This window comes from Drosophila persimilis, unplaced genomic scaffold (genome assembly GCF_003286085.1).
Source record: "Drosophila persimilis strain 14011-0111.01,24,50 unplaced genomic scaffold, DperRS2 tig00000000-arrow-pilon, whole genome shotgun sequence".
NCBI lineage: Eukaryota > Metazoa > Arthropoda > Insecta > Diptera > Drosophilidae > Drosophila > Drosophila persimilis.
In genome coordinates, this window is record NW_020825288.1 from 24,036,385 (window position 1) to 24,052,602 (window position 16,218).

Here is a 16,218-nt window from a genome sequence, read left to right on the forward strand (position 1 = left end):
ACATTATGCAGCTGCATTGCCACGTCACCGCTGTGGTGGCCCCTGCGCCCTACATCCCGGCACCACTCATTTGCCTGCAACTGAAGCTGGAACTGGGGCTGTGGATGGGGCGCCGGCACGGCACCTCCTTCCAATGGTGTCGGAAAAAGCAGCAGCAGCAGCGGTTTAGCAAAGGAATATAGCCAAGAATAATGCCCTGGCACATAAGTAAGTACTTACCCAGAGCACAGCAGCATCAGCAACTACAACTACAGTGAACAACAACTACAGTGAGCACAATCACAATGCCAACAAGAATAACAACAGCAGCAGCAAAGTGAAAAACCGCTTGCATACTTTGCGGCGCTCGCGAGCAATAAACGACGCTGGCAATGGCTCCGCCTCACCACACCCCTTAAACCTAACTGACGGAGGAAATACCCACTGCATATGATACCCTCATAGGAGGATATATGACCCATATCAAAATGGCGAAAAAATCCATTTAGAAACTAAGCTATAATGAAAAATGTCTACAAATGATTTAGGTCAGTGACTCTTCGAGTAGAGTATCTACCAGTCGCATATATATAGCTTTAATATATTTCCTTTTTATTTTTGTGCGGCATCAACGCGAGGCGGCAGCTTCTGCTTCTGCTGCAGCTTTTGTGTTGCATAAAAATTAAAATTTATGCCAGGCAACTTGGGCAAAGCACTGCAAATGCCATTGTTTTTTCATTCCTCCGCCAAACAGGCCTCCCCCACGCTGATGATGTTTTTTGGCGGCGGAAGGACATTCACGTTCTGGGTGGCTGAATATCCCAGCTTTTTCCCCTTCTCCTCATTCTGTTGCTGCTTCTGCTGCTACTCGTACTACTGGCTTGTCAAGCCCACTTACATTCAATTCATCTCCGGCTGGAAAATGAAAATAAAACTCCCTCTCAGCCCCTGGCCTACAGCCTCGGCGGCAGGCGCCACCCCACTCGTAATTGCAGAGCAATTATACATTCTTCCCCGGACAAGATGGATACGTAATTAATGGCACATTAAATTGTGCCACAGCAATATTAATTGTCGTGATTGATTTATGCAGGTAATTAACATTTTGAGCAAGTGGGAAATATATTTTACGAATACCTTCTCTCAGCATATAAAAGGGGGACTCACCCCCTCTTTTCCACTCATCACCTTTACAAATCCCATCAAAAATTGTATATTTTCAAACATGAAAGTCACATGAGTTTGGGGAATTTATTGTGAGAAACCTGGGATATGCTGAGGCAATCAAGACAGCTTTTACACCGAACCCTAAAATCTGCTCCACTGTGGAGAAGAGCCACGTTTATCAGCATCCAAGGATTCCCAGCCAATTTGACCTGGTACTCGCGGAAAACAGGTTGCTTTCGATCTGCACTTGAAAAAAGGAATTTATCTTCAAGGGCTTCCAAAAAGATGGAGTTGCCAGAGGTCATTCTTGTTGGCTTCGGTAATCCCCTGCTGGACATCACAACCGTGATAGAGGACAACATGCTCTTGGAGAAGTACGGACTGGAGGCGAATGCGGCCATCATTGCCGATGAGAAACATGAGAACCTGTTCGAAGAGCTGGACAATATGGACAATGTCCAGTACTCGGCCGGAGGAGCCTGCCAGAACTCTTTGCGGGTCTTCCAGTGGATCGTGGGGCCTCCCAATAGGTGCGCCTTCTTTGGAGCGGTGGGCAAGGACAAGTTTGCCGATCGGATAGTGAAGAGAGCGAGGGCGGATGGCGTGGAGACCCACTACCAAGTGAAGGAAGAGCTACCGACAGGTATGGTTTATCCAGTACATAACCTCTTCCCCTGATCTTTATGGGGTTATTAACTGTAGGCACATGTGCGGTGATTGTCAGTGGTCAGAACCGATCCCTGGTGGCCAATCTGGGGGCGGCGGCCCTCTTTACCGAGGACTGGATGGACGAAGAAGAGAACTGCTGTGTGGTGGACTGCGCCTCTTACTTCTACGTTACGGGCTTCTTCTTAGCCGTCAGTCCCGACACCGTGTTCCGTATGGCCAAGCTCTCCAGCGAGACGAATCGCACCTTAATCCTCAACCTGAGCGCCGTTTTCGTGCTGGAGATGCAGAAGGAGCAGCTGGATAACATAATGCCCTATGTGGACATTGTCATTGGAAACAAGGAGGAAATCCTTGCCTTTGCGGAAACCCACTTGTGGAATACTAAGAATATCTTCGAGATAGGGAAGCAAATGCAGAGCTTGCCCAAGGACAATGGCAGGCCGCGTATGGTCATGGTCACGGATGCCGTGTGTCCAGTGCTTTGTTTCCAGGAAAACGAAAGGATCCTCGAGTACCCCGTGCCGAAGGTGGACAAAAAGAAGGTAGTGGACACCAATGGCTGCGGCGATGCCTTTGTAGGGGGTTTTCTCTCGCAGCTGGTGCAAAAAATGCCTCTCGACTACTGCATCCGCACAGGAATTTTCGCTTCTCAACAGATAATTGGCGTGCTTGGAGTTACAATCGACAAGCTCCCTAAATTCACCGATAATTGCATATAGGATTGGTTTTTGGGTATCTCAGAGTTTCTCAATTCCCTTTTCTTACCCTGTTCAAATAAATTTTAGTTAAGAATCCACATAAATCTCAAATAAATTACCAGGCTTACCGAGAATATCAAATGGAATTTTGCCTCTTTCTATCGGTCTATATTTTGACCCTATTTCAGTCAGCAAAATGCAAAAATTATTCAATCGAGTTTACTTACTGTCTGTCTTCTGTTGGCTGCTGAAATATTATTGCTATTTTATCTGAAATTATGTCTCTCCCTTTATCCTAATTTGAGAAATAATAGTTTTAGTACCATTCCTAGTCTTAAACATTTTAAAGATTAAAACACTGGCGTGGATTCCTCCTGTGTTGGGGGAAATATATTTCAGATAATACCAATTAATTCATAGCTTCATGTGAGGTTTACTCTTCTGCTTCATGTGCAATCACTGCTTTAATTTAAGCTACTAAACAGACTCTGGATAAATTCATTGATAAATTCATCTAGAAACGTTCCTGCAAGGTTCCATCTTGCACACAAAATATTCAGTAAACCAAATAAATTCCCACTTGATTATCAGATTAACTCTTGCTCTCCCCATCAGCGATCAATATAATAATTTAAGGACACAAGACCAACTTCTTGTCTGTCTTTTATATATCCTTTTTGCGCCAGTACCTTGTCGTGCATGCATATTGCTGCCTGTGGCTCTGGGTTTTGGCTATGGCTCCGCCTCGGGCCCAGCTACTGGTGAAAAATAAATACATTTAAATGTATAAAACTCTCTCTTTCCCTGGCCATGGCGATGGCTGGCGCGATGGCAATGGCTCTGGGAGAAAGGCAAACAGAAGTGATGTAAAAATATGCGTTGCATACTTTGCAGCGCCAATGTAAATTTCCTCCTTGCCATCCGGGGCTTTGTCTCCAGGTCCTGCTTGCCTGCCGTCTTCTGTCTTTCGTCTGCTGCCGCCGGCTGTTGACTTTGGCCTGACAAAATATTGCTACCATTTCAGAAACGTTGAAGATGTAGACAACACTGTGGCAGAATCTGGGAGCTATGAGCTGGAGTTGGGATCCGGAGCTGGACACAAGAGCTGGGAGCCGAAGCTGGGGCAACTGGACATGAGCACGTGCCAGGAGAGTACAAGGAAGGACAACGACGACGACTGTCTTCCACTGATTAAAACGATGCGTCCTCGTGACAGCGATTTTTTCTCGTTAAATCCTTAAATGTCGCTTCGTTTATCGTGAGCTTTGTTTTTTAACTTTTCCAGCACTACCCCTGTCCATTCCATTCATCCATCGGCTCCCTATGGTGGTCCCTCTGGTGTGTCTCCCTCAGAGCTCAAGCGATAATTTATGCATATATCCATGGTGATTTATGACATTATCCGTCCCTGCCCTGCCTCAATGCCACCAACTCCTTTGTGTGCTCAATGGCTCAGCATTTCTTATGCATAGTTCTGGAACGAACAGCACTGGACTGCACAGCAGTGGAGTGGATAGAACTGGGGACACCGCACAATTAGCTGTGGCAAAAATGAGCAGCAAACAGAAAGGATATTCACCAGCTAAAGCCCAAGCCAAAGTCAAATATCTTTAACTCTGAACTTCCTTTAAGTCTTTCGAAACTTTTCCATGTAAAAAGAGAAAAAAAGTCAAGAAGAAATCTGTGCACTGGCAAAGTGCCGGCTAGAAACTTTTCAGATTTGTCATATGCACATCTCCAAGCTAATATTCCCCGAGCTGGGGGCCACATGAGTTATGACTTATGACGGGGCTCCAGCTCCAGTTAGGTGAGATTTGGAGAGACAGGGCATCTAGGCTGACAGCTTAATTATGGCAGTCAAGAGAGCTTCCTTCGGGCGGCTTTTTAATTAACTGCGAAAACTAGGGAAAAGCCCAAAATTTATATTAAAATTGTTTTGAGAGAAATATCAACTTTATTTATTGGTGAGATATGCTCGGATCGGATTCTTGTGCAGTTTTCGGCCTAAACTTTGATTTCAGGTTGGGTGAGCAACGAAACTTGCTAAACAACTTTCGTTGCAATCAATGAACAATTTTCAAATGAAAACTTTTTTCTCTTCTCTCCAGCCTGGAGACGAATTTATGCAATTAAGTGATTTAATTTGATTAGGTCCATGCCAACAAAACGAAGAGCCAATAGTCAACAGGCACTAAACCGACAGAAGAACAAAGCCAAGGCCAAAAAGCAGGGAATTAGCAGCCGAATCAGAGGCCAAAAGTGGAGAAAAATTGTGCTTTTCAGGCTCGTATACTAGTAATTCCGTCTGGCCCTAGGGCACAGGAAACAGGAGTCGCTGAAACGAAGAGAGAAATAAAGGAACACGCATTGACGGGAGACTAGCTAATAAAAATCACTCATACGCAATGGGGGACAACAGCAGCAGCAGCAGCAATAGGAAACTCCCAATCCAATCCCCACTCTCCGGACAAGTTTCAAATGCTACTTGTAACTTTGTTACAACAACCCCGAACACCGAGCACAGTACGAGTAAATGTTAAAAGTTCTCTTGTTCTGTTTGTGCAAGAAATGGCTAAAGTTTTCTTTTATTTTTGCTGTATTTTGTACTTTGTACCCAGTAAACTCTCTTGGCCAATGCCAACGTCTCGTTGAGAACCCTTTTCTCCTGCACTTTCACCCTGTTTCCCACTCATTTACGCACTCAGTCTTCGGTCGGGCAGTCAGTCAGCCAGTAAATCATTCTAGGGGAACCACAGACTTCCCAATGTCTTATTCCGCTGTCTTGTCTCAAGTGCTGATTGCCTTTTGCCATTGTTGTGGCTGCTGATGTCGCCCTCCGGGCGTCCTGCTCTTCTCATGTGTCCGTGATTGTAGATTATGTGAAATTATCGAATATATCCGGGATTATACCCATTGTTCCTTCCTCCCAATCCTTCTCAGAGCTACTTATTTACCATGTATATCTGTATAGATCTGATGTCCAATTGGTCGTCGAATCAATAGAATTAAGCTGAAAGCATTTTTATTTCGTTTCCATGGCCACATGGCCATCATTAATTGCTGTAGATTCTTCTGGATTCCCTTAAATTCTTTGACTTAAAATTCCATTTTTAGTCTTGCAATCGCAGTCCCATCGGAGGAGCAGCAGCATGCATTGCAAATGTCTGAGCCATTTGCATAGAGTTTTGTGTCTGGGGGAGGCAAAAGTTTTATGTTAGCAACGAAGTACGATAATTTGCAGCAGTTACAATATTTCATGGAATATCTCTGTGCTTCTGCTGCTGCTGCCGCAGAACTTCAATAAAGTAGCAGCAATAAAAAAGGGAGAAGGATTTTCCCCACTCTCCCTCCTTCTTTTTTCTGTATTTTGACAACCGCAAAAGTACCACAAATAACAGAATAGAAATTTCAATCATTCCTTTGGCCATATTTTGTGCCAAATGTCAATGACTGGAAATTTGTCAACGGAAGCAATTGTACAATTGCATAAGTTTTGCTAAATACGAATACATCTGTATAAATAAATATGCAATGTGACTCGCCTTTGTTTGATATGGATCCAAGTCTTTGTCAGTGTTCTCCCTGCTCCTGCTTTTGTGGCCACTCAACGCTAATGGACTTTAAAGTGTGTTCTCAAGCATTCACTGCCAGAAACCGCCTCAAAAACAGACAGTGGATATCGGCAAAGTTTCCACGAAAGTGCTCTCCCAGCATTCTTGTCGCACATATCACGCATACGCCCCTTTGCAGTCGTTGGAACAGATCCAAATGCAATCCGAATCCGCAAGAAGTGATCCGCCAGCAGCTGGCAAAATAATATACTGCCAGTCCCAACACCAACACCAAACACCAAACCCAATCACAATTACAATCTCTCCTTGCCGTCTCTGACTCTGACTCTTTGACCAAGCAAAAAACTCTTTGGTGGCTCGTTATTATACCCCCTACTGTTTGTGAAGTGGGTATATTGATTTAATGAGGAAGTATGCATGCTCTTTTTACTCTGAAAGGATCATTTCTACGTTTATAGATACTGGGTATATTATAGTCGCAACACAACACACAAACTTTACTCCTATCTTTTTTTCCTAATTTTCTAAATGGCTTTCATTTGGTGGGCATGCAAGGAGCAGCAACCAAACGACTTTCGGCATGTGTGAGTGGCTGGGTCTCCGTGTTAATTAGCAATATCAAGAGCACTTAAATTTGATACAGATTATAACACCGAAAGTTGCTCCTTCCCCAGAATCAGAAGCAGAGTCTCTGCTCCCTGTCTCTGCTGGTGGTGTGTGTGTGTTTTCTTTGTTCTCCAGCCGAACTCTCAAGTTGCTCATTTGGGGAGCTGGCTGATTGTGTTTGCGGCTGAGTTGGCCATTCGATTTGCAACTTGTGGGCCATGCTTAGAGCTCGTACTCTCTGAGCTCTGGCCCCGAATGCAGCAGTAGCAGCAGCCAGAAATAGTTAGCAGTTGTTACACAAATTGTGCACGCTTTAAGATTTAAGTAATTTCGGACATTAGCCTTATTTAAAGTGCATCAGGCTGTAGTCCAATGCCCGAATCAAAAAGGCATTACCAAAGAAGGAAGTGCGAAGGAGAAAAGAAAACTAAATGCACATTTAACAATAAATGAGCAACGTTTTTGGAAATTAACTTTCAACAACATGTGTTGAAATGCATTTATCTTCCGCTCTCATAACGAGGCCTCCCAACTCCCAACAAAACTCAGTTTAACAACTAGGAAAAGAAATCCTGGAACAAAAACAGGGGGAAAAAGGAGAAAATGGAAAGGTGGAAATTAATTTGAGCGAGAAAAAGGAGTGAAGTGGAAATTATGAGAAGCTGCCAAATTGTGCTAAATGAGCCCGGGCAAGTGGAAATTAAAAAGGAACCCCGGAAAGAGGGGAATAGTCTTCCAGTCATATCCCATTCCACATCCCTGGCAGTGCCACTGTCTGCCTCTGGCCCTGGAGCCACTTGCATTATGATTGCATCATTTGGGGCTAATTTGCATTTAAATACTTGGCTCTGTTATTGTTCGAGTGCAGCATGGAAACTTTTTCCAGGAGCAGGACTCACAGTCCCAGTCCCGCGGCCACTTTGGACAAAGTTATGCCAAGTCAAGGATATCACAAAAAAATGTCCTGCCGTGGCCGGACAACTTCTGTTAATGCGTTTGAATAATGAATGGTTGAAGGGGGTAAAGGGGAAAAGGGGTATCGGTATGAGGACCGGGACCGGGACCGGGACCGGTTGCACCTTGGATACGTTCGTCCTCTCCTGCGTATAAAATCCCCTTAGTCCTTAGATAACAATGTACAAACTGGCGCCGTCGGCGTCCAGCCCATGATGGTCATTATTTAAGGCGTCCGTCCGATGCAGCAAAGCGAAAACTGAGAAGTGGAGAAAGACGTGGGGAGAACTGAGCAGCAGAGAAGAGAAGAACCCGGAGAACTGGTACTCGGCCATCTGCCTTGGTGAGGAAAAAGCAACGCGAAGATTTATTGAACGCCAAATGAATCATTTCTCTCTTTCTCCCTCTTGCTCTCGCAACTCTTTGGCGCTGAAACTTGGTACCGTACCTCCGAATGGGAGGAGGGCGACTGCCTCTTGGCAAGGGGTTGCCATTGCCCCTTCATTTCGTCGCACTTTTAATAACTTCTATAAAAGTTTCATGTCTCTCGGTGGCAGCAAACTTGCATGCCACTGCAACTGCAACAGAGCAAAAAGTTTGCGTGTGTTTGGCACTTGAAACTTTGCTTTTCGCGAGATCAAAAAAGTATGGCCTCGAAAAGGGGGGCTGCATATATACCTATATATATGTATATGTAGATATGTGTACATGCAAAAGCAAAATCAGTGGAAAATAATCTCGTCAAGTATTTAAAGTGACATTAAAAAATATTGAAAAACTCGATAAATACTTGCTAAGTATGCTGGATGCTGCTGGGCGGATAATCTTCCAGGGAAATGAAATAGTTAAGTGGGGCTGCTACACTTCTGGCCGAGCGCAGCGGTGCGTATACGTGTTGCAGCCTTATATAAGTGGCTCCAACTTCCTTGAAAATAGTTTCTCTGCAAGTGTTTGCATTCAGACTTAAAGCGCTGAAAGTTAAATGAGTTATAGCCCAAAGCAAAGTAGATTTAATCGGGGAAAGCACAAGGAAATTTTCGTGTAGCTTAGTGTAGAACCAATTTAAGATAGCAGCTAGATTGCTTTACCACAATTGGTTAGAACTTTCCCAACCATCAAAGCCAAATAAATTCCCCTCAAGTGAGATGAAAATGCATCTCATTTCCATCTGCATCTGTCACCACAAATGTGTTGGCACAGATCACACATATTTTCATTGCGTTTCATTAATTTCATTCATTTTCGGCAATTACTTTTGCGGTGCACCCAAAGTCAATTTGTGTGTGTGTCTGCTCATCCAAAGGCAACTCGAGATCTGCGAGAACGCGACGCTATCATCAGAGATAGCTGTTGCTGCCTCTGTGGCAGCTTATTCAGTTCAAGCAATTGATTTGCCAATTTGCCAAATAAACAGAGATACGGAGTGACAGAGTTCAACAGGAGTATTTGCCTCAGTGAATCAGTCCATCAATTACCGACACAAGGAACCTGCAACCAGTACTGTCTGACAGACAGTCAGACAGACAGACAGGCATACATCTGGCCAAATGGAAAGCTGTATCCCTGGCAGCTTCAACTGGTAATTGGGGAATGGGCCACAGTTTTAATTAGCCAACGCAATTGGGTGATTGCTTAAATGAATCGAATCATTTTTGTTGTACGAGTACGAGTACCTGCCTCAAAGATACCGTATCGTACTCGTATCTTTCGGAACAACTGCTGACAACTGTTTGAACAGTTGTTTATGATTGCTATTCATCAGAAACTTTCTATGGGTTGAACTCTCTTTCTCTCTCTCTCTATAGATGCTTTTGTTGCCTTTGGGGTCAGGTGAGATATGTGGGCCTCTTTAGCTCAGTGGCAGAGCACTGGTCTTGTAAACCAGGGGCCGTGAGTTCAATTCTCACAAGAGGCATGACTTTTTTTTTGGTATTTCTCCCCTAGCAATTTGATGTGTTGCACAAATTTCAAGCATGATTGAGCTGCTGCAGCGCGGCATTTTCTAGGTCTTCAATCAGGCAATGACATTTCCGATATTTGACTTACGCAGGATCGTAGCCCAAACCCCATTTCCCTTTCCTAGACATGACAAGTCAATTGACAGACAGCAACAATTTTGTCTGTTCCTGCTCCTGCTCCTGCTCCTGCTCCAACGGCTGGTACCTTCCCCTTTCTCCTGGCTCCTGCCACACGGAGATGCAATAATTTGCGATGCCGGGGCTTCCCCCGTGACAGGCACCGACACGCACACGGCCTGAACCGCATGCCGAACGATTCACTTCCGCCGAGATCCTTTGCCAACTTCATCATGCGCATATTCACAGTTCATAAAATTGAATGGGGAATGGGAATGGGTCCAGAGATTGGGCCATACTCGTACAGAGGAAGAGCTCTGCCTGACAGCGGCTCAGCAAATCGAAATAAAAATTTATGTGCACATGTTTGAATTTATTGCCCCGTCTTTGGGTAGCCTGCTCCTATGCCATGCCAAGCCATGCCATGCCATTGGGAGGACCCCAATTGCGAATCCTCCGTGGCGTTTGCGTGTGCAAATGTTATTCAATCGAATGTGAAATCATATGAATGATGCTGCTCTCACTGCTCTCCACTCATAAACATTTTATTTACCTTTAATTTCGTGAAAAGCTTCTTTTTGTACGGCGCCAGAGATTTATTCCCACCTCTGGTGCTTCTCCACTTCTCACTGCAAAATGCTATGCGTGCGATTTTTATGACTAAATAAAATGATTTTTTTATGCCCATGGAATGGGCATGGGGCTGGTCCCTCAGTCCCATCTCTTGACGCAAAATGGCAATTCTTTGTTTGCCCAAAGAAAGTGTTTAGCCATAAACAAGCAGCGACACAATTTCAGCTGATTTATCACCGAATAACCCCACTTCAATGCATGGGCATATAATATTTTTATAACGAAATTGATGTGATGGCAGGGTTAATCAAATGTTGTCGGGAATTGTATTTGAGGGGTTCTCTGGGTAATATTTGAAGAGGTCTTTGACCAACGATTAATTTTTGTTCGGGAGAACAAATCAATTAACAATGCTTGAATGTCATAACTTTTGAGTACCAAATAACCGCAAGGAAACAAAGAAAAATATGAAAAAAATTTGTGCTTATTTTTCATTAATTTTCTTTATTTGAGGAATGCATAAAATCCAATACGAATTAAATTCAAAGCTTTTCTGAGTAGCGAAAGGTGTCATCAACTAACAACCAGAAACCATTCGAAAAGCACAATCAAATGCATCAGTAATTCCTCTAACTTAACAAATATATATTGGATAGTAGTATAAATTATTCCACAGTATTCATCGGCAGTGTTCACTTTTTGGAGAGGGCCAGGAACAGATCGCGGGCGTAGCGGCGCACAGCCTTGCCGTTATGGTTCTGTGGGATCTCGTCAGCGAACTGTACCCCGGCGCGGAGCTGCTTCTGAGTGTCCGGCAGACGTTTGGCCACATGATCCTTGATTTGCTGAGCGGTAATATTAGCGCCAGTCTCCCTGACGATCAGGGCCCCGCCAGCATCGCCCTGGGTCTCATCATATATGCCCACGACACAGACGCGCTTAACCTCCGGCAGCTCGAGGATGACATTCTCCACCTCGGTGGGCCAGAACTGGAGTCCCTTCCACTTGAGTACCTCCTTCTTGCGGTCGGTGATGTACAAGAAGTCGTCCTCGTCAAAGTAGCCCATGTCCCCGGTGTGGAACCAGCCATCTTCGTCCTGCATTACACGAGTGGCCTCCGGATCGCCGTAGTAGCCGTTCCACGAGTACCCATTGTGGGCGTAGATCTCGCCCGTCTGGTTGTACCCCAGATTGTTGCCATCATCGTCGACAATGCGGAGCTGAATGTTGGGCAAAGGATTGCCTGCGGCTGTCAGCTTGGCATGGCCGTGATTGAAGACCATGAAGCCCACCTCCGTCATGCCGTAGGCGGAGTTGAAGATGGCGTTCTTGGCCAACGACTGGATGCGCTGGAGCGTGGCCTGAGTCATGCGTCCGCCACCAAAGTTAAACTTGGTCAAACTGGCCAGAGCCTCGGGCGTAGCCTCGGGGCAGTCGGCCAGGGAGCAGAAGTGCTCCGGCGGGATGAGGGCATAGGTGATCTTGTACTTCTCCACCAGATACACAAAGTAATCGGGACTGAAGGGCTTGCTGCTGATGATGCGGGTGCAGCCATTCACGGTGCTGAAAATAGAGGCCCACAGACCCGTGATCCAGTCCAGACTGGCCGAAATGAAGATGGTATCGTAGCCATTCACAAAACTGTTTGGGAGTTGGTAAAGATCAGAGTTAGTAGTGGTCTCGTCCCAATGAAGAATTGCCAATGTTCTTACGACGTCTCTTGGATGAGAATCTCGTTGGAGACACACACAGCCTTGGGCATTCCCGTAGTTCCTGAAGAGCAGAGGATAGCCAGGGTCTGATTTGGTCCATCCCTCAGCGGTTCCGGCCTAAATGGGATCAGGATGGTGACAATATTGATCGAGGTAGTGACCTACTTACTGGTAAAAGAATTCAGTTTTGGTGGGCTCCAGCAGATCTTGAATAGTGAGCACTCCCTCAACGGAACCGGTGAGCGTTATGATTTCTGGCTTGAAATCCGAGGTAGCGGAATATAGTTTATCATAGTTGCAAGCATCACAGAAGACCAGCTTGGGCTTTGAGATATTATAAAGATGCTTGATGGTTGCTATACAACGTGGAGTAAAAATCAGAAATGGTTTTTGTGAGTTAACCGATTTCCCCTTGAACTTATATTCCTTTTGAATACTAACATTCTTCAAGCACTGGATTTGCTGACTGGAAGGGTGTGGAATTGAACAGACATCCCACAGCAGTGGGCATCACATAGGTGGTGTTCTTGGCGCTGATGCCGATGACATCGGTGTGGGTCAAGCCACGTTTCTTCAGCTGCTGGGCAATGCGGATGGCCCAGGTGAGAGCCTCCTGGAAGGTAACTTCCACCTCCTCAGTGTCCGAGATCTATGGCACCACAATCCTTTTAGAGCAGTCCCCAACAAGAACTCACTGATCACTTACCTGGCAGACATTCTTTGGCCAATTTCTCATGTTCTTGAAGATGATCTTTCCCAAAGAGGTGTCGGGCTTGTAGTCGCACCTCAGCTGGATGCCCTTCCAGATCCGCTTCTCCGCATCGTAGCTGCAGGGTAACTTTGCCATTTTCTTGATACCGAAATTAAATCACTGGACACGCGAACGAGCCGCAACTATCTATGCAGCTCTGGCCAGGGAAGGGCTACTTATAAAGACGCTGCCCCATGCCCATGCCCCTTGCAGCTTATCGCCCACGGAACGATAAGCATAGCCTAGGTTAAGTGCAAGTTATCAATGAAAGCCAGCGAATATAGATAAAAGGCATTGACACGAGTCAAAGAAAATACGAATAAATGTATTCATATTTATCATCTGATAGATTCAATGGCGCTCTTTAATTGAAGGTTTGTCCTTTGCTGCGATAAGAGTGATTAAATTTTAATTCCATTGCCCAGTCAATGGCAACATCCATCCCTAATTGCCATACATTTTATCTTTGTTCCGTTGAGAGATTCCCCTTTATCAGTGGCATCTTATGTAACACTTAGTATTGTAATTTTTGTGGTAAAATTAAAGCGGAAGTTGGAATATATTTAGTTTAATAACATCATTTTTTAATGGGCTGGCTTCATCTATTGCTTAGAGTATGCAGACAAATATATATAAATTAAGCAATGTAGGACCTAGTATCTTAAACTATAGCGTATTCCACGTTCGTTATATGCATAATATCCGTATTCTGTACTTTGAACCAGCTTTAGAGTATACCTCATGACTTCTAAATTGTTGATTATAGTCCGAATGGAAAACTTTCGTAGTTCTTTCATAAATTTTAATTAGTCACCACGGGATTATCGACACGAGCTCTCTAAGTGTTCACTAGCTGTGCAAGCCATTTAAAAGTATATTTAGACGCGATCCCCCCCCGCCATATCACCAGATTTCGATATGAATACTACATGATATCCCATTAAGGCGACCCGTTTCCGAGGCTGATTGCCAATTCGGTGCAATTGAATGGGTCTGCTTTCGCGTTGCCTTCTGCTGCTGGGGTTCCATTCCATTCAGATTTCATTCGTATTTTTCTTTCCTTTTTGTTGCATTTCCCTGCCGTGCGGCTGACGAAAAAGTTGCTGCTGCGAAAACCTTTATTTAAATACCTTGGCGTAAAGTTCTCTCTCAAGATATTTGCAAACATCTGTTTCCTGGTTTTTGCAGCCACGGCAGCAGGCAGTGAAAATCAACTTCCCGTTCCCGAGTGGTACGTGAACTAAAACCCAATTCTGTGGCAGAGGCTCCTCCTGATGATGAAGTTCCGTTGCGGTTTTTCATACATCCTTTCCTGAGACGACCTCTTACTACTCTTCAAGCAAGGTTACCTGCACTCTATTCTATAGATTGCCCGTTCTTTACCTATTAAGATAAATACAATATTTTCTTATATTGTAGATAAACTCGTAGCATAGGTCCGAAATTCAATTCAGTTCACGTGTTTTCTTACTCGCTATCTTATCCCTAACGCTATCTCACCCTTTATGCAGTAACGCTTAAATATCGAAAACTATCCACACGGGGAAGACGTCACGTCACCAAATCATTGTCTGGAAATTATATAAAATATATTCACTTGAGTGAGCTGAAAAAGAGGAAGTGGTTTATCTGCTACGGAATATCTTTCAGGGTATTCCCATAGTTTGGTTTTCCCATGCAAAGTTTTTCTCTTTTTGTGGCATGAATGGAACCATTTTTTATTCGATTTTTGAGCGGCTTCAAGGGACTGCCTACTTGTGCGAGATAAGGCTATTCGCGGTCTTAGTTTGTTGTGATGGCCATTCTTAACAGCTAACTAGCAGGCTACTATTGTATGAGGGAACTACTATAAGTGTACACTGAGGGAAATGGAACCATCTTCGCCATCTTCTGTCATCTGATTCGGTCTAATTCTCTAATGTATGTATTCCAAAATAACCAGCAATAACGAAAATAATAATTTCCAAGCGAAAATAAGATTGTTATGAAAACGCACTTGGAGATACTTTATTTTCTCAGCTTTCGGGGAGGTTGGTTAAGGAGTACTTAATATCTAAGAAGATTGATTCTAGGCACAGATTAGATAGTTTAGATAGCGAGCTTGAACGTAGCTCATGTTTTGAGTTCCAAGAATTGTTCATAGAGAAATTTTTATGGGTGGCGTTTTGCTGAGTGGATTTCTTTTTGATTTCTATCTCTGTGATTTGAGGCTGTCCTGCCCGTCTTTCTCTTCGTCCTTCTGCTGGCTGCGCAACTTATTCGCATTCGCATTCGCATTCTGCTCCTGCTTTTCCACCTTTTTGCAGTTCAGTGTGTTATTATGCACTATTTTCACTGCCCTCCCGCTCTTGTTCTACGACTGTCTGTCGTTTCTTTTTGGCTCGTTTCCTTTGGCTGGTTTTCCTTTTGCTGCACACAAGTTTTTCATTTGTAATTCAAGATGTCAGTCAGCTGGGAGAACCAAAACTTAATTAAAGTTCCGCACTTTTACTGTGCCATCCTCTCCTCTCCCCACTCTCCTCTCACTCTCTCGCCTTCTCGCATCTCTTTCGCTTTTATGTATGTATTTAGTTGGCCCCCGTAACGCCCATTTCGTTTAAATTCAAACTGTCTGTCCGTATGTCTAACTGTCGGTAGGTCTGTGTGTCTCCCTCTGCTCTTCTATGGGGCTCTGCTTCTGTTTGGGGTTTATCTTTCAGGTGCAAGTTTTTCCTGCCGCACCTGCAGCAAATGTCCGGACTAGCGACTTTGTTGGCCTCGCCTCAGGCTTCGGGTCACCATCCAAGCTATCCAACCCATTCTACCCATCCTCCGTGTTTCCAAGTCCTCTATAGAGCATGTGTGTGCGTAATTTTATGAGCTTATTCTATACTTTTCACTTCTAATTTGGTTTTATGCCACTGCCATGTACAGATTTCAACTTGTTGAATTAGTCCCCCAGACCTCCAGTCCTCCAGTTCTCAGCGTTTTCATTTTCATTCCATTCCGGTTGCGGCTCTGAGGTACATCTCCCTGATATCGGTTTCACCAGGAGCCTCACCGTATAAAGCATCTAATTTAATTAGCTGACACCGACTGGACATCTTTGGACTCACACTCTCCTGTACAGTATTTAGCATCTGGTCCGAGAGGAGGGGACACTCGTACAAGAGAAGGCAGTGTTTGGGAGTGACGGAACCAGGTTGAGGTTTATCATCTCCTGCTGCTCATTAGGTATGCATTGAGTTTCCAGTGTCCGGTGCCAGCGCCAGAGAAACTTTTGATAACTGTAATTAGCATATGAAGAAATCAGAGCAGGACCATTTTTCCTTGGAGCGCAGACAGGCGGAATGCCTTTGAATGGACTCCATTCTTGTTAGGGATCTATTCGCCAGGTGTGACAGTAATTGCATGTCGGCGGGGAATTTATCCGTGTTCATTCATTTCTGTATCCAGATATGCAACAGAGATAAGCCACTTCCC

At 44.5% G+C, this 16,218-nt stretch overlaps 2 protein-coding genes and 1 non-coding gene across 3 annotated transcripts; 2 read left to right on the forward strand and 1 right to left on the reverse strand.

Moving 5' to 3' along the window:
* Positions 1-1,214: 1,214 nt before the first annotated feature.
* Positions 1,215-2,611, forward strand: LOC6591387 (adenosine kinase). The gene is made up of 2 exons (XM_002017322.2): positions 1,215-1,789; positions 1,849-2,611. Exons 1-2 carry the CDS (start codon positions 1,252-1,254, stop codon positions 2,532-2,534), a joined length of 1,224 nt encoding a protein of 407 aa, XP_002017358.2. The 5' UTR covers positions 1,215-1,251; the 3' UTR covers positions 2,535-2,611.
* Positions 2,612-9,488: 6,877 nt separating this feature from the next.
* On the forward strand, positions 9,489-9,560 carry Trnat-ugu. The gene has a single exon. It is a non-coding gene; the product is annotated as a tRNA-Thr (tRNA).
* A 1,366-nt stretch (positions 9,561-10,926) lies between these two features.
* Positions 10,927-12,852, reverse strand: LOC6591389 (4-coumarate--CoA ligase 1). The gene is made up of 5 exons (XM_002017323.2): positions 12,712-12,852; positions 12,447-12,654; positions 12,175-12,361; positions 12,006-12,122; positions 10,927-11,934 (listed from the first exon to the last, which is right to left on the reverse strand). Exons 1-5 carry the CDS (start codon positions 12,850-12,852, stop codon positions 10,986-10,988), a joined length of 1,602 nt encoding a protein of 533 aa, XP_002017359.1. The 3' UTR covers positions 10,927-10,985.
* Between the last annotated feature and the right edge of the window lie 3,366 nt (positions 12,853-16,218).